Here is a 23,710-nt window from a genome sequence, read left to right on the forward strand (position 1 = left end):
ACGGTAGGGAAATGAGAAAACAACAAACATTCTTAGTTTTATGGTAACTTTCATATTCAGGTTCAAATCTTTCAAGTTTACATTGCTTCAAATGTAGAAATAAATTACACACAGGTTTATGTACATTAGTACCAGTCCTCAATATAAAGGTACAGTGGAACCACTGCTACATGTAAATGCAACAACAGTCAAAGTACTAAATTGTGAAGAGCACCATAGATGGAGTCAGGTTTTAACAAAAGTATATACAGCACCAATTCACTATACTCATCACTCCTAGGAAGACCAGTTAAATCAAACATCATCAATACTATAAAAACTGAATGGAAGAACAATTATTGTACAGATAGTCCTCAACGTTTGTCATATCAGCATATTTCACAGTTTTCCTTCATATCTACGGTATGTGCGATATGGACTTGTTTACAAAGGCACCAACTGTACAGCATTGATCCTATTGTGTGGGACGGTTCAATTGAACAGCAGGTCGTTGTAGTCACGAAGGAGGCTGACTAGACTCGTCTGGTAGTTAGTAGTGGTACGCACAACCTTGCTGCGGTCGGCACGCTCAAAATTTGACTTGGCCATCTCGTAATATTCGCCGTCGCTTAGTGTCAGAGATTTGAGGTGGGGGCAGCGCAATCTGCAAGTAAACAAAGAAAGACACCTGAGGCATGGGGTAGACAAATGGGACTTGGTGGCCAAAGGGATACCTATATTAATGAGAAGCCTGGTGCCACTTTACACAGGGACAGTCTAGTGAATGTTTAAGACGTTGCAGTGGTGTCAAGGTGAGAACTTTCCAACGTCATTGCCCAGAGTTAGAGCTTTCCCTGATGACACCCTTTCCCTGACACCAGCTTGAGTTCTACCATGTGAGCATCAGACCACATCTGTCTGCACTTGATAGCCAGGTTCCAAGAGAACATACTGTGATTCTTACCTGAGATGGTCAATGAATTTGCTGCTCTTGTCACTGTATCTGATCGTTTGTGGATCCCACTGAATCTCAAGGCGCTCCAGGAACGGACAGTTCTTGGCAAACTCTTCAATGATCTGATCAATGTGGACCTTGCTTGAGAGTTTGAGGAACCAGCCGTCGGCCGTGCCAAGGACCAGCGTCCTGGAATAAGACGCCAAGCCATCATCATAATATCGGTAATAAGAATAGATGCCCACCTCAGAGTCGAACAAACTATTGACAGCATTAAACTCTCAATAAGATGTGATAACCATTGTCAATATGGCATAGAATCAAGAGATATGTCACTGTCAACACCTTACCTTGCCTGCTTGAGCTGAGGGATTGCCGTCACCCAGAACTGCTCAGTCAGTTTTGATTTTCCATTGACCACGAAGCCGCGGAGTTGTGGGCCGTGTTTCCTCAGGAAGCGGTTGATCATCACTTCCGACAGCATCGTCGTGTATCCTATATCAATCGCTTCCAGGTTTGTAAAGAGTTCTTTCTGCATCAGTTTCTCCAAAACCTGAAGCATTACAGAACATGTAAACATGACAGTGAAGTTACAGAGCAACATGGTCCTTGAGTGAGTCTTGTCACTTTCACAATACCAAACACGTCCAAGGCACCAAATTGACATGACACTCATTAATGGCTTGATGCTTGCATCACTAGATCATAGTGTAATCAACATGAGACTAGCAGCGAATTTACATGTATATGTACTTTGTTCATCTCAATTGATGACTCTCAGGTAGTAGGTACCTACCTTATCAACAAAGAAATCACAATGTCCTACGCCAAGGTAACGGAATCCATTCATTCTGTTGAGAATGTTGTCAAGACAGTCGGTGGAGAGTTCGGTGGACGTGATGTCGAGCTCATCAACAACAGTCTTCTCCCATTCAATGTCCATCATGTTCTGGTCCTCGATTGCTGAAACAGTCAGAATTTAATCAACATGGAAAAGAGTGGTGTGCTCATGCGGTTGAAGTGAGCATATCAAAACACCATCTCCAAGTGGTAAATATGAACACCGCATGATGGCCGCCTCTCCCCCATGGCCACAGGGTCGGTTTGCCAACGACCACACCGGGTGCCAAACCAACTGCAGCGGCTCTCAACTGATGTCCTGGGAAGTCCATGCAGTAGAAGAACTTACAGGTATGTTGTAGCAACAAACTCCTCAGCTTCCTACACTTCTGCAGAACAACCTTGAGCGATGCCCCCTTTACTCGCAGACAGAAGTTCAACGCCAGACACTCGAGATGGATGCAGTTGCTCGACAGGAGCTCGACGTGCGAGTCATCTACAAAGCTGATGCCATACAGGTTGACCACGCGGAGGTTGGGCGTGTGAGCCTTGATCTTGCTAATGTTGATCACCTCGTAGATCTCTTCTTCCTCGTCATTGGAGAGCTCGAAGGTGCCTGAAATTCAAATGTTCTAGATGGTCAGTTATGAAACGCAATGCAGCAGCCTTGACTAGGAGTCAGTTTTACTCTGTCTAAAACTCCATAAAAAGGCATGGGATGTTTACCTCTTCAGATACACATACTCACCAATGAGATGTAAAACTTGAAGGGAAGAGAGACAGCTGTAGATCCTCCGCATGAAGCCCTCCATGAAGATGACCTCCGACAAGCAGATACACATACTCTTCAAATTGCATGGGAAAGCATTGAGATCGTTGAAGTCATGAAGCTGCATCGCGTTAGAGAAATCCAAAGTGATGTACTTGAGGTTGGGACACTTGTTGGCGAGCTCATGGACTACAGGAGGCGTGACAAGTTCACTTGGAAGCTCGATGTAGCGCAGCGTGTGACCAAAGCGAACACTAATGAGAGCAAGGAGGGCTTCGATGGAGCTCACGTGGAGACCGGAGAAGTCTGGGCGGAGGGAGACAACCTGCCAGAGTCGACTGTCGTAAGCCATCAGACGCCATTTCTTGCAGACGGTGGCTATCTTGCAGAGTTCCTTGTGAGGGATATAGGAGAAGATCTTGAGGAGAATCTTGTCCGGGAGTTTGGAGATATGACGCTGAAACAAAAAGAACAGTGCAGCAGTGACCTTGGACCAATAGCTGAGACTGAAGTTAAGAGCAAGGCTTGGTTCCACAGAAGACTTGACTTAACACAGCATGTGGAACCATCAAAATCTGGCCCTCTATAGACTACGGGTTAGAGACTGATCAGACATATACAGCTACCAAGGTAAATGCCTTTAGTGTTTCTTCTGCACCCTTCCTTTGACCATTATGTCAAGTCTTGGTCAACGTATCATTTTAATCATGTCAGTATGGAAACATATAACAGTTAGGAGGGGAACTGTACATTGATTATGGCATGAAGGCTTGAACCAACTTACGGGAAGAACAGTCAACACTAACAAGAACAGACAAGACAGTTTGATGCAGACACATCACTGACCTAATCGACCATTCAATAATTACACCAAATCCCATAACTCAGAACTAGTTCTCTCAGGTAGGTGCTGAAAGGCAACGTTTAACATTACAAATTCTTGACACCTGAAATTGAAATAGACAAATTACAAAAGTGTGTTCACCAATTACCTTCTGTTCCGAATGTTGAGCCACCATTGGTGTGCCAGGGGCCACTTCATGATGGTTCCGTTCTCCTAGACGAGGGGTCGGAGGAGGCCCATCTCCCTATGTTACAATGGATTTATGTTCCCAGGCCAATAGCCAATGAGGGGAGGGGGAAGCTATCTCGGGCTTGTGAGGACAATCAGGCAGTGACAAACAACAAGGTTAAACATGGACTCGGTCTACATGTATGTCTGAGTCCTCACAAGCTGAGCTTCATATCCAGAAGTGAGGAACACTGATATTGGGAATGTGAAAGTTACATGAGAGACTGGCAATCCCAGAGAGGACAGCAGCCAGAGAAGGCAAAGGTGATATCCAAGGTTAGAGCTGGCAGCGGCAGAATGGCAGCGTATCTGAATAGAGAGCCTAGTAGTTTGGAAGGTTGCCAGACTACTTAAGGGATCGAAGCAACACCCAGGGCTTTCGGTTATCAGTCAGTAGTCTGAGAGAGAGAAGTTTCAAGAAGACACAAAAGCAATGCAACATGGGTTGAAGCAAGTGAGAAAGGTGAAGCTGAAAACTGTCATCTTCAGAGCAAGTAAAGTCATCGCAGCTATTGACAGAAAACTTGCAGAAAGTCAGTTATTAATTAGTTACTGTGTGATGTTGCAGTTATGAACTAGTTATTTGCAGTGTGATGTTCTCTTGCTGTGAAAGCCAGACTATAATCTACTGGTGAGGTAACAAAAGAATTGCCATGGTGCTCGGGGTGCTATTTTGATATCAAACTACATGTATTCACATTTAGATGGTTCTTACACAAGACACAATGATAAGGAAGAACAGAGATTTTTGATAATGAATAGCATCAACAAGCCGCATACATTTACAATCTCAGCACCATCTACAGACATGAAACTAGAAACCAATGATTGAAATATGAAACCAGCAACACTCAACTCATCTGCTCACACAGGTGAATGAGTAGACCAAGAGATCTCAAACATTTCCCAACAAATAGCCCAAGAAATGTCCTCTTGATGAAATAGTTTTGAAAAACTACTTACGATTGTATCGAATGTCATGTTTGCCTCATTTCCTCAATGAAACATGTGAAATAAGCCTATCCCATTGCCGGTGAGAGGTGAAGTTATGAGCTGGTGAGTCAGGGAGAACCTCGCAGTGAGGCACCGTATCACAAGTTCTTGATCATCTTGTACAGGTAAAGGTTGAGCTGCACGAGTCATCACTTATTCTCCCCTTGGAGGATCTTTGAGTTGGCCCCACCCTCCCAATGTCAGTGCCTGTCAGTCTTGTTGCAAGTCTCCTTTCAGGTTGAGCTTTCACAAATGATAAGGATGTATGGGCAGATCTTACCCCATCCATTCCATAGCTACCCTACTCTAAAGATCTATATTCATGCTTAAAGCTGCCACACTCATTCACTTGAATCAGACTATGAGCATCACAACAGTTAGTGAGCATGACAACCCTAGACAATCAGAAGCTACAACTAGCTCAAGACAATGCAGGAAGACTTGAAATATCTTACTGGATCTGCTTTAGCGGGCTGCAAAGTTCAATGCGATAGAGATTCTTCACATTCATCATGCTATGTAATCAGGTATTATGTATAGCCTGTAGTTCTAGGTATTGGAAGTCGATGATGCAGGTTATGAAAGGGAGCACCAATTCTACATCTTCTATGTCAAGTTACGTTGAAGGGGAATACATTCCCGACCGAAATGTCATTCCAGCATTACGGCACGATACTGTGGTGGCAGGCCAGGAACTATCATAGATGGGTATCTAATGTACGAGGATCAGCAGACCCCGATAGCAAGTCTGTTCCTGGAGCAATCGGGGATAAACAGCCATAAAAAACTAAACCTCTGAATAATATATATCAAAATTACAAATCTAAATCAAGATGCAATCATTTCTCATCAAAACCTATAATATGTCCCCTACTTCTAACAAAATAACACAGTCTATTCACAAGTAATCAACATGACTATAAATGAAGATAAAATGTCACACATTAAAATCTTACCTGAGGATCAAAGGACTCAAGCTGGAGAGAGGAAAGGTAGAAACAAGGTGAGAAGGGACACAGGACTGGCCAGGATGGAAGACACCATAAAGGTACTGTGCTTACTCTTTAGGATGGGAAGTCGGCCGTTGAGGCAGCTCATCAGCTGAGGTGGATTCTGTATTTGCTTTACAATGATACACGACCAGTTGGAAGATGTTACATGTACATAGTACATCAAAATGAAATTTGTGGCAACTCACTGAACCTGCTCAAGTCAGAGTGTGACTTAACAATAGCAGAAGGACCATGGTCGTTCTATAGGTTATTTACAGAGAGACTGTCAGGCTAGGTTAGGTAGTCTTTTGTTGGTAACATCTAAACTCACTTTGTTTAATTTTTAGATCAAACGTTCTCAAACAAGTTCCAATCCACTAGGACAATGTTCAATTCTAACCTGTCTAATCTAGTAAATCTATTAAATGCAGTCACCTGATGGTCATCTCCCAAGAGACCTTTGCGTGGAATGCTAGACCTCCTCCGCTGATGAACAAATAGATTTCAAAATGTTAATTATAAAACAGTGGTTTAAAAGGAAACACTGCTACATAGATCTAAGGTAGAGATTTTCAGAAATGAATGATCTCCCCATCAGGCTACCATCGGGGTAGGGGTTAGGGTATACTTTAGAACGGCCTGGCCCGCCCCACTGCAGAGGGTGGATTGGAGGCTACTGTAGTGCTACCTGGCGGTGAATAGCTGAGGGCGGTGAATAGCTGAGGGAAAGTGAGCTTGATCAGAGTTATCAGATATCAGCTATGAGCACATTAGTGATCACTGTTACCCTAAATATTATTGCTAGTGCAATAAAATCACAACAAACAATAAACAATACCACCACAAGCCTTTTCAAGCATCTGCCAATTAACAAATTGGAAAGCTGGAAATGAAAAGAGGTTGGGGCTTCCCTAGCAGCAAAAAAAATAGCCAAAAAATTATCAAAAGAACAAGGCATATGAGTTTTAAAATGTGAAATCTAAATGATGCAATTCTGCATATTCTAGTTCTTTGGACTGCTACACATCCTCAAACTTTTAGGTCATTGTTATTGGCACTGAAGACACACAGAGCTCTAAAAGAAAGAGAGAAAAGAAACTTGCCGGGTTGTTAGGTGATCCGACAGCACCGGGGAACATGGACTGTTTACGCTGGAGAGAAAGACAGAAACTAAGACAGGGCTCAATAAATCTTGGGTTCTTTGCTTGGAGACGCTCTGAACCAGAATCAAACAGGTAACCCCAAGATCCGGAACACTCCTTAAATGCTCGAAGAACATATACTGGCAGTGAGGTGGGGAGGAGGGATTGTAGGATGAGCTCAGGATTCTAGGGAAGGACAGCATCACTGACAGGGAGGAGGATCTGTGAATGGATGCTAGAAACTCAAGAAAGAACAACAAGTAGCCTTCAGTAGCCAGGGGGTTAGTATAACAATGGGAGACATTGACAGGCTATGCCAGCTGTTGAAGTGGGTTTAGAAGCAAGGAAAGAAATATACTCAAGAACCTTCAGAAGCCAGGGGGTTAGTATAACAATGGGAGACATTGACAGGCTATGCCAGCTGTTGAAGTGGGTTTAGAAGCGAGGAAAGGAATATGCTCAAGAACCTTCAGAAGCCAGGGGGTTAGCATAACAATGGAAGACATTGACATGCTAGGGTGTCTCTAGTGTGGGTTTACAGGAATCTCGTCTTAACACTGTATGGCACTTTGACATGCTAGGGTGTCTCTAGTGTGGGTTTACAGGAATCTCGTCTTAACACTGTATGGCACTTTGACATGCTAGGGTGTCTCTAGTGTGGGTTTACAGGAATCTCGTCTTAACACTGTATGGCACTTTGACATGCTAGGGTGTCTCTAGTGTGGGTTTACAGGAATCTCGTCTTAACACTGTATGGCACTTTGACATGCTAGGGTGTCTCTAGTGTGGGTTTACAGGAATCTCGTCTTATCACTGTATGGCACTTTGACATGCTAGGGTGTCTCTAGTGTGGGTTTACAGGAATCTCGTCTTAACACTGTATGGCACTTTGACATGCTAGGGTGTCTCTAGTGTGGGTTTACAGGAATCTCGTCTTAACACTGTATGGCACTTTGACATGCTAGGGTGTCTCTAGTGTGGGTTTACAGGAATCTCGTCTTATCACTGTATGGCACTTTGACATGCTAGGGTGTCTCTAGTGTGGGTTTACAGGAATCTCGTCTTAACACTGTATGGCACTTTGACATGCTAGGGTGTCTCTAGTGTGGGTTTACAGGAATCTCGTCTTAACACTGTATGGCACTTTGACATGCTAGGGTGTCTCTAGTGTGGGTTTACAGGAATCTCGTCTTATCACTGTATGGCACTTTGACATGCTAGGGTGTCTCTAGTGTGGGTTTACAGGAATCTTGTCTTAACACTGTATGGCACTTTGACATGCTAGGGTGTCTCTAGTGTGGGTTTACAGGAATCTCGTCTTAACACTGTATGGCACTTTGACATGCTAGGGTGTCTCTAGTGTGGGTTTACAGGAATCTCGTCTTAACACTGTATGGCACTTTTGACCATCTGAGAAAACTTCATGAAATAACTCTATCAAAGAGAAACATGAACATAAAGAGAAGACACGTCAGAGAAGTGAACATTAACCCCTGATTCCTCAGGATGACATCTGACAAGCTGATTGGACCTCTACCTATGGGTGTGAATCAATTACCTCAAACGCTAATTGACAGCTTGCCAATCAACCTCCAATTAAATTGCCCGAGTCCAATTCACCAATCTCCATTCATCAGGCACACTCCACCCAAGTTTGGTCAAGCCTATTGCAATGAACAAAAGGTCAGCAGGTTGGCAAGAGCAAGTTTTGCACAATAAAGCTCAATCCAAAGGTGTTGCTAATTCATCAGTGAGTGATACAAACATTCACTCATGTCATTCATTCCTCCCATGTCCAGGTTTTATATTGGTGGAGAACAATATGTAATGCTGAACCTTCATTGTCCTCATAATAATAAACACATTGGAGTCACCAATCAGGTGGTTTGGGTTTTAAGCTTGGAGTCTAACTTTAAACAGTTAAAGGGAATGGTAACAATGATGATGATGGACCCCAAGCAGCATTATACTTTTAAAACAAATTTGGTACAGATGCATATCTAATTATAAGAAGCACATTGCTTGAACATTATCATGATATGGTTTTGTGATCTATTTATTAGAAGCAGTAGGCTCTAACAGTTATAAACTCGAGCACGCTCTAACATGGTTAGCCTAAAGAAAGCCCGGTCAGCTACGGTTGTCTATAGGCTACTTTATCTATAGCTAGAAATGTACAGTAGAGGAGAGGCCTATAGAAAGTGAACATGAACTAATCAAACCAGGAGGTAAACACTCTTACATAGCATAGCATACATAGCATAGCATAGCAAGCATAAGCTGCAGGTAGAGGTAGATATGCCAGTCTAAAAATAGAACATGCGGTGTGAATATGAGGATACAATGTATGATGGTACGGCGGCCTAATCACCCCTTCCGCAGTAGAACTCCCAGTAAAGTGCTGGGCTTGGGCGGCATTTTGTGCCAGCGTAAAAAAGGACGCGTCTGCCATGTTTCCTGTTGAATAAAAGCCAGCAGACGCCCGAAATCTGTGAGAGTTCCGAAAAATACGATTTAATTTCCCCGGGTCCTCCTTCTTTTTATCCGTGACAAATCTCCGGTTCAGCCCTCGATACACCTGCGAAAATCGAAGTTCATCGTTTTTTAAAGTAATTTGTTGCTATTGTAAGTATATTGATAATTTGTAACATACTTCAAAACTACTGTTCTTAAAATTTCATTGGGTACTATTATATATCTGATGAGAAATTAGACTCTTTCACCAGTCTCCTCCATTCACTCATTACAGAGACTGGTACTCGACCGGTTTTCACTCGTCATGAACTAGATTTGGGGGCGTAAGCTTCCTGTGTCAGGTCACCTGTTTCTCGCAAATATGGTCAACCTCGAGCCAGGGAATACCAGAGCGCTCGGTATTGACCGTGCATCCATTGTATAGACGGCTTGCCTCAGGTAAATCAACGAGGCCTTCTCGACTCTCCGCTGCACGGCGGATAGGGTCGAGGTTAGCTGGACCAATGAGAAATGAAATATTTTGTGCAAGCAGAAGAAAATCGTATCTGGATTTCGATCCAGATGCTAACTCTCCAGTTCCGGTTCCGTTCCAATTTCCGTCAACAATCGATCGCAAAATGTGACGTTGAAAGTCGATAAATATCATTATTTCTCGGGAAACCAATCGCAATCGCGATGGCAGATACAAATCGTCTGCCACTGCTGCTGTTGTTAGTCGTGATCGCGGCTCTGTCAGTGATCGCAGAGAGGCAAAGGACAAGCACGAATGAACAGAAATCGGCACAAAAAGTGACCCCGGACGAACATTTTGACACGTCGTCGCCTTCGGACGGGGACGATATGGACAACTTTCAAGTGTCTGGAGGCTGGGCTGATGGCCCGTCAGAAAACTTGTGGTTTTATTCTTTGCTCTCTGCAGGATTGGTTGGACTTAGTGGGATTTTCCCTCTGCTTGTGATTCCCCTTGAAGGTGGCAGTTCCTTGAAACATGGAGGTAAGCAACTACATTGTATTGTTTCAGTTTTGTTTTGGGAATGTCGAATCGCCAAATGTTCAACATGAAAAATGTTGTCAATCCCATGGTCATCATCACCATCATCATGTTTGGCTTCATGTTGTGTCGTGTATGATTCATGCTCATCAAGAATTACCCCAGAATTGCTAAGAACATTTGCCAAAGGCTTTATTCATAAATATTATATGATAGGCTACTGACATTGTCACATTGACATAGCCTGGGGTAGTGGTTTTATACTTATAGCCAATCGAAACTATGAGGAGACATGGCAAAGCAGGACACAAAACTATATGACCATATATATGCATAGATAAAACACTATGCACTGTAATGTTACATACAATCATTTAGTATCATTTCATTTTGTCGCTTGTTGCAAAACATGATAAACCTGGATTTTAGACTTTGTTTCATTACACCAGTGGTGACCATTTATTGTGACGTGTAAAGTGACATGAGAGCAACTAAAGATATTTGTTTGTTCACCAGTCCAACAAATTATACACCACTAGCATTGGTTTACATCAAATTTGATCATCTGACTTTTACTATATACCTGTTCATTATAAAACATATCATTCAATGATAAACAGTCCTGGAAGTTTAGCACTCGTACTTGACCAGAAAGCTACTGCCATTCTAGCTAATTGACCCACCAGTCTATTTCATATAGCGCCTAAACCACAAAGTATTGAGTGGAAGTCTGCAGTATTTCAATCCAGCTCATTAGTTCAAGCTACCTCCCTCACACCATTCAAGCGGATCGAACCTTTGTGTTCTTTTCAAAACAAGAAGCTTGGGCAGCTTCTGATTACATTTGTACTCATTGCATTCTTTTTTTCTATAGACCTGTATTTATATGTATAACTCTCAAACTCTCATGCTGGAAATGTTTTCTCGACACACCCCAGACAATTCCTTTTCGCCAGGTGTTTGTGAAATCATCAAGTGTCAGCTTATGTAAACGACCCTAACCATCAGAATGCCACAAACAGCATTGTGTAGGAAATGGTAGGGCATATGAATAAATGAAAATCCGGTAGAATTCAGATTACACGTGTAGAATTAGAATCATTTATTATCAAACTACATGTAGGTCATGTAATGTGTTTGTTTTATCTTGCTCTTTAGACTTGATATGTGGATCAGTCACATGATTCACCTTTCCTTTGTTCCAACAGAAATGGTCATGAACTGTGGATCATTACTTTTTTTGGCTACAGTATATTTTTGCCATTCACAAAAATTCCCTTAAAAATGTAAAATCCGAATTTTTATGCCGGCAGATTATGCAATTCTTTTGGTTTTCCCAAAAAAATGTTCTCATGTTTTTGGTGTTTGAGTTTACCAGGCGTGGTTATTTGTGAAATCTACAAAAATAAAGTAAACCAAAAGATGGCGGCCCGTAGTGTATTATAATAATTAATATCTTGAATAATAAGCCCAATAAACCGTGCTATTCATTGTAGTTGTGAACAGCATGTCCAACAATCAGAACTCTTGCAACAGATAGTATCACCCAGATTGTTCTTGAGTCATTTGTCAATAGATACGAATTATGAAATTATGTTGTCAGATTGAGTTTTCATTCGACATTTATCTTGTAACATGAGGAAAGCTTACATTTACAACTATGGACACATAAAGGTATGTACAACTCACAGCACAGGGAGAACACTGACTGGATACCAAACTGGGACCATTGCCTGGGTACAAGCATTTCAATGTTCTTATTGTTTGCTTTTGAGATTTCAGCCACAGTTATTAGGAAACATTCCTACCTCATCCTCAAGAGCTGGCGGGGGCAGTTTACGTTTTATTGACGGCGTTCGGTTAATATTAGACGCCATCATCACTTGTTCCCTGTTTGTTATCCTCTGCTAGTCCAGAATATCATATCCCAGGATGCAGACGAACATGTTCACAATCACATTGGCTGTCCTTGCATGAAACTTCCATGGGGGGTGATGTTTTCTCTGCACTGGTACCTGCAGAGGGTACGTATTCCTCATGCAGCTAGTGAGGTTAGCATCGGGTTCAAGTGCAAGTAATGCCATTACACAGCATTGTATGGATAAGCTACCTTGTCCTCTATATCAGAATACATGGATCCAATTACGATGCGTATTTGTGATACCTGAATTGGTGAAGGAATCTCACAGATTGGGCAGATCGATTCCAACTTCTTTACTTTGATATCATAACCAGTTAGCAAAGCAGTTAAAATACTTCTTTCAGACTGACAATTGGTTTGGGATAATTGCTTGTGTGTTGTCCACATTGCATTTTGAATTGTACTTTGCACTTCCATGCGTGAACGTGGATTGTTTATTTTATCACCAGAGCTGTCAACACCAAGCTCCAGACATTTTGATCATCCATTGGGTTAAGGGCAAGAAGAGTAAAGTGACCTGCCCAAGGTCATGATTGCCAACACACAATTAAAACACCATTTTCGTAACATAACATCATGTGGTTATTTCAAGGCTCCAGGATCTTCGTTATTACACGGCGGTGGTCTGCCAACTTGGGGACAACTGACAAACATGTGCTTCCCGAGTCTATACTTCGGTGATGCTTGATATTTTGCTGGGAATCTGGCATTGCTGGGAGGTCTGAGCTCTGCAATGTATGAAAATAATGAATGATTAGATTGTGCATTCTCTGGAGAGAAACAACAAAACTGCATCCATCCTTCTACATGTATTTGGCTGAACTTGGTTGTTTTGGGTTCAGACAAAGTGACCATGTATCACTTTCCCCTCCATTAAGAAGCTTCATCGGTTGTTTTGGGTTCAGACAAAGTGACCATGTATCACTTTCCCCTCCATTAAGAAGCTTCATCGGTTGTTTTGGGTTCAGACAAAGTGACCATGTATCACTTTCCCCTCCATTAAGAAGCTTCATCGGTTGTTTTGGGTTCAGAGAAAGTGACCATGTATCACTTTCCCCTCCATTAAGAAGCTTCATCGGTTGTTTTGGGTTCAGACAAAGTGACCATGTATCACTTTCCCCTCCATTAAGAAGCTTCATCATTGGCTGGAATGTCAATCATATGGTTTCTTGTTTATCTTTCAGCCGCTGCCTCCAAGTTGAAGTTGTTGTTAAGTTTTGCTGTTGGTAGTCTTCTGGGTGATGTGTTTCTTCATCTTCTTCCTGAGGCATGGATGCATGTCAAGAAAGGTAAGGGACCCAAGCTATGAGGGCCAAATTTCAACTTTTTGCCAACTTCTATGAAAGTACTCCTCAATGTCCCTCATGACCTGCTGTAACAACCATTCTATCTATCTATTCGTCAGGTCAGGAACACCAGCATGGAACCTCCATTGGATTATGGGTAATGTGCGGCATCCTCACATTCTTAATCATCGAAAAAATATTTCCTGCCAACTCGGAAGAGTTTGAAGATAATATTGTAAGTTAGAGTGTACAAACACGTTTTCTCTTTTTCCCAAAATTAAAAAAGCAACTTTTTGCTAAGTAATATATATATTTTTGATGGAAAATCCTGAAAGTAAATGGTTGTTTAGAAGCTGTAGAATAATGATTGATCTTGCCCACTTAAGTGGAAAGAGATGATGGCTGGTGAGAGAAGAATCATGTTTCCATATTGGCTATTTTAAAATGTTGGTTCAATAGCATGTTCAGCTTTCAGTCTTGTTTGAAAGAGAAATCATAGTTAGATGTTGTTTTTGTTCAATCATTCATCACGACGTACAAGAAACTGAAATATGTCATGTTACAGGAGGAAGAAATCCCTCGTCTCTCAGACATGAAACAAGTGGAGGACATATCGGCGGAAGTCAACCATAATCAAAACATCATCCAATCAAAAACAAGCACAATTTCAAATAAACTGCCAGGAAATAAACAGACAGTAACAAAAGAGGACTATCTCAAACACAGATACTTGAAGTCAAATAGCATGAAGAGTAAAAGTAAAGAGGTGTTGAATGGAGAGGGAGGGAATGATGAGGTGATGGAATATGATACAGGAGGCAAGAAGAAAAACATGGAGGGGACGATACATGTGAGTATGATGTTTGACTTGTTGTTATTGTCTTGTGCCACTCCCCCCTCCCCCCCATGCTAAGGTCTTGTCATGTTAGTATGGAGATCAAACAATCTCACTTACACTACTTGAAGGCAGACCTTTCTGATGACTTCTTTCCATCAGCATTCCAGTCCAAAGCAAAGGAACACCATGCAATGATTCAACTCCTCCAAATTACCAATTTGATCCAGTTGTGAGAGTCATGTGAAATAAGCTCCTTCATTCAGCCCTGTCCTGTCTCGGTGTCAGCATGAATGTATTATGTGTCTAATATTACATCAGTCATCTATACATTAACATGCACTAGATAGAGGGGTTCATGTGTATTAGGTACAAGAAGCATAGAGTATAGATTCAAATGCATGACATTTGTGGTATCCTATAAAATATTGATCAAGAGTGAAAATGAGTGTGTGTAGATTGCAAAAGAGAGACGTAACATGTCAAGGATTTGGACTATAGAAAATGTGCGAAGCATTTGAAATGTAAGCTTTCCACCCGGTAACCTTCAATACTGTATTGATCCAGGGTCTGATCGTCTTCACCATGTTCCCTGACTTGCCGAGAGAATGTTCAGGAAATGCAAAAAATTGTCTGAATTCAATTCTTTTTTCTCTGTTCTTTCGAAGAACACTGTTTGAACTTGAGTATTTTCTTGGGGCAAACTCCACTCTTTGTAGCGGCATCAAGATGGCTGAGATGATCCCTGACAATGGGTGACATGAATAAACACTAGCAAATGCTTTTATCTAAAACTCCATGTACATTTACACCAGACCTTTCTGTACAAAATTGAAGTAAAAGCATTTGCTAGACTTTATTCATATCAGCCAATGCCTAATGCATGTCTTTCTCTGTTATCTATTGCCATTATGGTGGTAGCATTCAACTCGGGTTATCTCCAAGCTGGAGTAAAATGCATTATTAGATGCACACATTGATTTGATTGTTAGTCCACCTGTAGGCCTACATGTTTGAGATATCATCATTAACCACCTGCGGACATGACATGATCACATTCAGCATTGACGACCTGTATGTTCTGTTGGATGGGGCTCCTTTTTGGATGAGGGGATGAGATGTCACTTTAATTGATATTGTGGCAGTCAATGTCATGGAGATCCTCAAATGATCAGTCCCACTCGAGTGAGCAAGATGAATAACAGCCGTGGCATATGGGTTCCATATGCTGCACTCGCTCACCAAGACATGATAAACATATGAGCCCATCCTTTTATTGTTTTGAATCAGTTCAAGGAATTTCATTTCCTCTTGTAACGATTTCCTCATTATTTATCCAAAGTCCGCATGAGACCAAAGTCCACAATATGGTACAATTATCCCATGCTTGACATATGTCAGAGCTAATTGTGTTGGCTCGATTGGCCTGCTGGAGCTGGACAGTGAGTGGTGGTTATCCCCACTTAGTTCAGACAAATATTCCAATGAATAAAAAGTACACTGATTTCATAGATAATTTGTTTACATTTGAGAATATGCAAATATGTGCAGGTGGCCGAGACAAACATGTATTTGCAAAGTAATCTTTCAACAAAGATAATTTTATGGACAGATTTGGATTAAACATCTGTTTGAGTTGGCCACGTCAGCATGAAACAGTGCATCCTCATGTACCACGAATACCAAACTCCATGTTCATCAGCTATGATAAGGAGTTCCTGTGGCAGGTAGATCCATATCAGCATCCACTCATGGTAGGGGTCAATACCAAAACCAAATATTGCATTCCTATTTCGATGATGATATCCATGTTTGACTATAATGTACTCAAGTTCAAAAGCACATTTTAACATATTTAGTATGTGTATAGTGACATCATTGTTGGGATGTTTTCCCAATGTGGTCAATCATGATGCAGGCAGTTCAGTATTAGGCCCAATCCTGATATCAACATGAACTATCAGAGACCATAGCATATCATCCACAGCTCCAGATCCTTAAATGACCATTTTTGGTGGTAGGAATTGATTTGTCATGAAAAAAGTCACTCGGCCGAGTAGATCGAGTAGATCGCAAGTCTCATTTGCTGTCCATTGAAGGGACGGATGTGCTGCCATGTGTATCGCCATAGTGATATGATATTGATGCTTTCTGTATCTTGTCGTTTCAGGTCCGCGGTTATCTCAATCTCATGGCAAACGTGATTGATAATTTCACGCATGGTCTGGCGGTGGGCGGGAGTTATATTGTCAGTACAAAGGTAACTTGCATTGGCCATAGTTATCTTCAGTTGGCAGGAGACATTGCCTTCATTGAGGTCGACCTTGATCAAAATTTTCAAAGTCAAACATTTTTGGGACTGATTTGGATAGATTGGGAATCAACAGCTCTGAGTTTGGCTTCAGTTGTATGGGAATCAATGCTGATAGCTGATAAGTCTGGCCTTAATTGAACGTCATTCGGATTGCTTATCATTGACCCTGTCTTTTGTTTCTTACAGGTTGGCTTACTGACAACATTTGCAATCATGGTGCATGAGATCCCACATGAGGTCGGCGACTTTGCGATCCTGTTACGATCTGGGTTTGATCGATGGCAGGCTGCAAAAGCTCAGGTGGGTTCACTGATTTGGAATTCTCTTGTTTTCATTGTGGTACATGCCTCTAATGATCACAGCACTTTGGCATGATAATGAATGAGTTCTCTGTCAACCTGACAAGCACAGGAACAAGCCTGAGCTTTATAGCTACACTGTTGCTGACAATGGCAACTTAAGGTGCTGTCATATTAACACCCTGAAGTTGAGAATCTATGATCATAACTCAGGGCTGTGGCCAGATCATACTAGATGCCAGATCACCCTCTCATGTCACCTCATTCAGGTGTTACCAGACCAGATCTGCAAACAGTAAGGCTGAATCCTCAAAATGTTTAATCTCTGGCATTGACAAGAGCACAGCTATTGTGAGCTAATAAAATTCCTCCAATTGTCCATGAACGAGTTCTGTTTTCTGCAGTATGAATATCACATCATATCTGTTGATGCATGTATGTCCAAACTAATTATTGCCTTCTTTCCGTTTTAGTTATTTACAGCGTCTGGGTCACTGCTTGGTGCTATTGTTGCATTGACTGCAGATTCTGTTGAGGCGGCCGGTAAGTGTGGAAGGGGTGTCCCAGCTTGCAACCCAAGGGTCAGTTAGCAGACCCCTATGTGGTTGAGTTAGAAATGATGTGAATTTCTGGCTCTGTGAGGAGATTGCTTTTGTAAGTGCAGCATGAGCAGGTCCTGAGAGAGTACTACATGTCTGTCTATGGAGACATTGAAAGAGTTCCCCATGGGGTCAATCATATAGTGTTGCTGGAGCCTTACAGTGCCTTGACTCAGGGCAGGTCCTTCATGGAATGATTCATACAGGTTCTCATAATCAGTGCTCTCACCTGATTTTCAGGTGATTCGACTGCTTGGATTTTACCGTTCACATCTGGAGGTTTCATCTATATCGCATTGGTGACTGTTGCCCCTGACTTGTTGAAAGAGAAGGACACTTGGTAAGAAGGGTTGTGGCATTATAATGGATAATGGTGTCGTCCTGACTGAGGGAGAGATTGTGGCATGTGGTAGATCACAGTGTCATCTTGACTGAGGGAGGGATTGTGACATGTGGTAGATCACAGTGTCGTCCTGACTGAGGGAGGGATTGTGGCATGTGGTAGATCACAGTGTCATCTTGACTGAGGGAGGGATTGTGACATGTGGTAGATCACAGTGTCGTCCTGACTGAGGGAGGGATTGTGGCATGTGGTAGATCATAGTGTCGTCCTGACTGAGGGAGGGATTGTGGCATGTGGTAGATCACAGTGTCGTCCTGACTGAGGGAGGGATTGTGGCATGTGGTAGATCACAGTGTCGTCCTGACTGAGGGAGGGATTGTGGCATGTGGTAGATCACAGTGTCGTCCTGACTGAGGGAGGGATTGTGGCATGTGGTAGATCACAGTGTCGTCCTGACTGAGGGAGGGATTGTGACATGTGGTAGATCATAGTGTCGTCCTGACTGAGGGAGGGATTGTGGCATGTGGTAGATCATAGTGTCGTCCTGACTGAGGGAGGGATTGTGGCATGTGGTAGATCATAGTGTCGTCCTGACTGAGGGAGGGATTGTGGCATGTGGTAGATCATAGTGTCGTCCTGACTGAGGAAGGGATTGTGGCATGTGGTAGATCACAGTGTCGTCCTGACTGAGGGAGGGATTGTGGCATGTGGTAGATCACAGTGTCGTCCTGAATGAGGGAGGGATTGTGGCATGTGGTAGATCACAGTGTCGTCCTGACTGAGGGAGGGATTGTGGCATGTGGTAGATCACAGTGTCGTCCTGACTGAGGGAGGGATTGTGGCATGTGGTAGATCACAGTGTCGTCCTGACTGAGGGAGGGATTGTGGCATGTGGTAGATCACAGTGTCGTCCTGACTGAGGGAGGGATTGTGGCATGTGGTAGATCACAGTGTCGTCCTGACTGAGGGAGGGATTGTGGCATGTGGTAGATCACAGTGTCGTCCTGACTGAGGGAGGGATTGTGGCATGCGGTAGATCACAGTGTCGTCCTGACTTAGGGAGGGATTGTGGCATGCGGTAGATCACAGTGTCGTCCTGACTGAGGGAGGGATTGTGGCATGCGGTAGATCACAGTGTCGTCCTGACTGAGGAAGGGATTGTGGCATGCGGTAGATCACAGTGTCGTCCTGACTGAGGGAGGGATTGTGGCATGTGGTAGATCACAGTGTCGTCCTGACCGAGGGAGGGATTGTGACATGTGGTAGATCACAGTGTCGTCCTGACCGAGGGAGGGATTGTGACGTGGTAGATCACAGTGTCGTCCTGAATGAGGGAGGGATTGTGGCATGTGGTAGATCACAGTGTCGTCCTGACTGAGGGAGGGGTTGTGGCATGTGGTAGATCACAGTGTCGTCCTGACTGAGGGAGGGATTGTGGCATGTGGTAGATCATAGTGTCGTCCTGACTGAGGGAGGGATTGTGCCATGTGGTAGATCACAGTGTCGTCCTGACTGAGGGAGGGATTGTGGCATGCGGTAGATCACAGTGTCGTCCTGACTGAGGGAGGGATTGTGGCATGTGGTAGATCACAGTGTCGTCCTGACTGAGGGAGGGATTGTGGCATGTGGTAGATCACAGTGTCGTCCTGACTGAGGGAGGGATTGTGGCATGTGGTAGATCACAGTGTCGTCCTGACTGAGGGAGGGATTGTGGCATGTGGTAGATCACAGTGTCGTCCTGACTGAGGGAGGGATTGTGGCATGCGGTAGATCACAGTGTCGTCCTGACTGAGGGAGGGATTGTGGCATGTGGTAGATCACAGTGTCGTCCTGACTGAGGGAGGGATTGTGGCATGTGGTAGATCACAGTGTCGTCCTGACTGAGGGAGGGATTGTGGCATGTGGTAGATCACAGTGTCGTCCTGACTGAGGGAGGGATTGTGGCATGTGGTAGATCACAGTGTCGTCCTGACTGAGGGAGGGATTGTGGCATGTGGTAGATCACAGTGTCGTCCTGACTGAGGGAGGGATTGTGGCATGTGGTAGATCACAGTGTCGTCCCGACTGAGGGAGGGATTGTGGCATGTGGTAGATCACAGTGTCGTCCCGACTGAGGGAGGGATTGTGGCATGTGGTAGATCACAGTGTCGTCCTGACTGAGGGAGGGATTGTGGCATGTGGTAGATCAAAGTGTCGTCCTGACTGAGGGAGGGATTGTGGCATGTGGTAGATCATAGTGTCGTCCTGACTGAGGGAGGGATTGTGGCATGTGGTAGATAACAGTGTCGTCCTGACTGAGGGAGGGATTTTGCCATATGGTAGATCACAGTGTCGTCCTGACTGAGGGAGGGATTGTGACATGTGGTAGATCAGAGTGTCGTCCTGACTGAGGGAGGGATTGTGGCATGTGGTAGATCACTGTGTCGTCCTGACTGAGGGAGGGATTGTGGCATGTGGTAGATCACAGTGTCGTCCTGACTGAGGGAGGGATTGTGGCATGTGGTAGATCACAGTGTCGTCCTGACTGAGGGAGGGATTGTGGCATGTGGTAGATCACAGTGTCGTCCTGACTGAGGGAGGGATTGTGGCATGTGGTAGATCACAGTGTCGTCCTGACTGAGGGAGGGATTGTGGCATGTGATAGATCACAGTGTCGTCCTGACTGAGGGAGGGATTGTGGCATGTGGTAGATCACAGTGTCGTCCTGACCGAGGGAGGGATTGTGGCATGTGGTAGATCACAGTGTCGTCCTGACTGAGGGAGGGATTGTGACATGTGGTAGATCACAGTGTCGTCCTGACTGAGGGAGGGATTGTGGCATGTGGTAGATCATAGTGTCGTCCTGACTGAGGGAAATTTGCTGATGCTTGGCCACCAGGCTTAGTTGTAATCATGTTGCCTAAAGCTCTCACTCTGTACATAGTGACCCACTCGAGTCTTGCCTGGTTAAGATCAGTGTGTATGGTGTCCAGTAGGTAAGGACAGTGCCTTCTGTCTTGTGCTTGGTGGACTCATGGCCTTCTGAGGTGGTTTGTCAGGATGCATGTCTAGGACATGAGCCGACATTGTGGCCTTTGAGGAGAGGGATTGGTAACAATAACCACACCATGATATGATCAACTCGAATTTCAACAGTGTTACTGCACGTGCATGAGGTTTTTTGTGTTTTTTCAGGGAATCTTTCAAGCAAGTGATGGGAGTTTGCCTTGGTGTGTGCACAATGGCGTTCGTGACGATCCTCTGTGGATGATGAAACAATGGATTGACTATCAATTTGATTATTAAGTGGGCTTCCATGGAGCAGTCAAGAGAAATGGGCTACCAAGTGGCTCATCTTGTATGAATACAAGGCATTGTTGAATCGTTTCAAGCCATTTAATTTCAAGGTGCCACAATAAAGTCACTAATTTAAAAAAAAATTTACATGTAGAAATGAAATCTTTCAGGTTCTGAATAGATGGTTTAATGTAAATCCAAAATCTAGGTACCATCCTTTCTAAAGAAAGTATTCACAAGCTTTCTATTGATTAGATAGAAATGGTTTTCATATCAAAAACAGTGATCTCTTCATATGTTAAAAATTTGACATGTGATTGGCTGAGAAACTTCCTCTTGCTGTTTACCGCATTGACTGGAATCTATCTGATGAATTGTTCACAGATGTCTAGAGGTCCTACTGGTTGTACCATTGGAAGTTCTTGCATTTCATTTTGCCTCCAAGTCATAATATGATAGGAAGGGAAGGTAAAGGCCTTGGTGCTCTCTATACTATGATAGGAATGGTAGGTTTAGGACCTGCAGATACTGAGTTTTAGTGCTTCCAATCAAAATAGGTCAAGTATTCCTGTCCCAACAGTAGCTTTCATCTTAGTTCTGTTCCTTTCTCACCCTCTTCCACTTGCCAACTTCTCATAGGAACAGAGGGGCCTTCATATGGCTGGCTAGTTTCTAATGTCTTCTGTGTGTATATAAGGATAAACTGTTCATTGGGACATGGTCTGCTCATAGGTGCTGTTATTCATTGTTAGCTTATAATCAAATGTGAATCAATGTTGAACCATTGATTAACCTGATTAGGATTGTTTTTTGTCCACGACTGGTGCTGGTTGTTGGAGTGGTATTAACCCTTTGGGTGCAGACAAATGGTGGAAATGTTGCCGGCTGTCTTTCTCCAGATTGTTATCCTTGGACCGTGTTGCTGCAGTCAGAGATGAGGGGCACGACGTTGGGTGAAAAAGCTCCTTTGTCATGCACCTAGTTTAGGCCGACTGCCATATCATGTTACAGTGAGGGCTTCTTCATGGTTTGGTGCTTGTCAGGCTCATTTCCCTTTTCTATTTAAAATCACCTAAATGGTCAGTAACGCTTCATGTGTAGGATGAGCATAATGTTTTAGGTGTATGTCTCCACAAAGCAAGTCATTAGTCAAGTAAATTTGTTCTATGCCCGGTTTGTGTTCTTAAGTTGAGGACCGATGATGCTATACAATTGTCCTGCTGGTTATAGATGGATTTGTGAGATGGGTGGTTTTCTTGATGATTAGAGCATCAGGATAATGCTATTACAATGATATCTGCTAAACACCACTTATGTTTGTTATATAAGGGATTTGTAGTTCTTGATGACAAGGGCTGTGTACAGGGTCATCTGAGAACAAGAGTAAAAACTGATAACTGGTTCATACCTGTATGTGGTCATACTTTATTTAGCATGTAGGCCTACTCATGTGAGGGGAGGGGAGTCAAGAATTTGGCCATCATTTGTGTATGCTGTACATCTATTTTCCTGTACATTTTACTATTTTTTGTGTACAAAGGGGGAGAGGTACTAAAAGCCCCCCAAAAAAGAATATGTGTATGTACTTGAAAGTATGGCCCCAATTTGAAAGTGCTTGATTATGTACATTTGAAATTCTATTTTAAGAGAGTGAAATAAATCCACTAAATTTGATCAGACTTTCTCTGTTTGTGTATTAGACTGTGTAAGTGTGACTAATGAACAGAGCTCCTCTTGACCTTCAATACTACAAGAATCTTTCAAAACACACAAGACTCAATCTGAACTTGGAGGAATTATACTTGACAAGTATAATTCCGCCAAGATCTGAAGAAGACATAGGCTACATTTATAACTGTCTAGTGATCTGTAGCAGGGTCGAGCTGTTGTGTCAGATCTACATTCCACGATTCTGATAAGACCACCCAAGGATTTTATTTTTGATTCCAAATCCTAAGGTCCACTTTATTCTACATATGAAGTGTGAACACCCAGCTGCTCCCTGTGGCAATTTAGTCGTAAGCAAGAGCACAAGACATAGGCTCTCGAAAAAAGCCAGGAATTCCAGCCCAAACCCATGACGAAAAACGGGAAAACATATCGTATGTATATACCTCAGTGATATAATATAAAAGATTATTTTTGCAGTTGATTAACGTTTGAATGACCTTTTTTAAAAAGTTTTTCAAAATCGAGGTCAACAGGGTCAGACACAATCATTTATTGTTTTGAAAGACTCCGGCAGGGTCAAAAGAAACAGTTGTTGGCGCCGATGATGACAGCAATATGGCGAATTTCCGCCCCACCCGTGAGATTTGCTCTCGTCACGTCATGAGAACATTGAACTGCAAGTGAACCATGCTCATAATGTTCTGTAGTGTGGGTGTGGCGAAGACCGAAACGAACATGCACATGCACCCCCCCCCCCGTCCACCCTTAGAGGAGAATGCCAAACGAACTTGGACCACCCACATTGACATTGGACCTCCCCCCCCCCCATGCATGCCCTGGCTATGGCTATAACATCTTGTGTGATGCTGCTTCTGACAGGGCCGGCTGGCCTGGCTGGAAGTCAAGGACCCTACCCACACCATCACCCATGTCACCACGGTGCGATCTATTTATTCAC

General features: G+C 43.3%; 2 protein-coding genes across 10 annotated transcripts; one reads left to right on the forward strand and one right to left on the reverse strand.

The window, feature by feature from the left end:
* Positions 1 to 35: 35 nt before the first annotated feature.
* Positions 36 to 12,296, reverse strand: LOC135488919 (F-box/LRR-repeat protein fbxl-1-like). Of its 8 annotated transcripts, XM_064773866.1 has the most exons (12): positions 9,114 to 9,302; positions 6,704 to 6,751; positions 6,036 to 6,086; positions 5,565 to 5,585; positions 5,064 to 5,081; positions 3,536 to 3,631; positions 2,523 to 3,000; positions 2,124 to 2,390; positions 1,731 to 1,897; positions 1,285 to 1,487; positions 944 to 1,123; positions 36 to 643 (listed from the first exon to the last, which is right to left on the reverse strand). In XM_064773866.1, exons 1-12 carry the CDS (start codon positions 9,192 to 9,194, stop codon positions 472 to 474), a joined length of 1,782 nt encoding a protein of 593 aa, XP_064629936.1. In that variant the 5' UTR covers positions 9,195 to 9,302; the 3' UTR covers positions 36 to 471. The 8 variants fall into 8 exon arrangements, with proteins under 8 accessions (XP_064629936.1, XP_064629937.1, XP_064629938.1 ...); XM_064773867.1 differs by lacking the exon at positions 6,704 to 6,751; XM_064773868.1 differs by lacking the exon at positions 3,536 to 3,631.
* On the forward strand, positions 9,794 to 22,758 carry LOC135488921 (zinc transporter ZIP13-like). 2 transcript variants are annotated; one of them, XM_064773875.1, is made up of 9 exons: positions 9,794 to 10,211; positions 13,314 to 13,418; positions 13,535 to 13,650; positions 13,981 to 14,265; positions 16,421 to 16,510; positions 16,751 to 16,864; positions 17,337 to 17,406; positions 17,703 to 17,802; positions 20,980 to 22,758. In XM_064773875.1, exons 1-9 carry the CDS (start codon positions 9,893 to 9,895, stop codon positions 21,053 to 21,055), a joined length of 1,275 nt encoding a protein of 424 aa, XP_064629945.1. In that variant the 5' UTR covers positions 9,794 to 9,892; the 3' UTR covers positions 21,056 to 22,758. The 2 variants fall into 2 exon arrangements, with proteins under 2 accessions (XP_064629945.1, XP_064629946.1); XM_064773876.1 differs by lacking the exon at positions 9,794 to 10,211 and adding an exon at positions 11,326 to 11,882.
* Positions 22,759 to 23,710: the final 952 nt, after the last annotated feature.

The sequence above is a fragment of the Lineus longissimus genome, chromosome 6, assembly GCF_910592395.1.
Source record: "Lineus longissimus chromosome 6, tnLinLong1.2, whole genome shotgun sequence".
Classification (NCBI taxonomy): Eukaryota; Metazoa; Nemertea; class Pilidiophora; order Heteronemertea; family Lineidae; genus Lineus; species Lineus longissimus.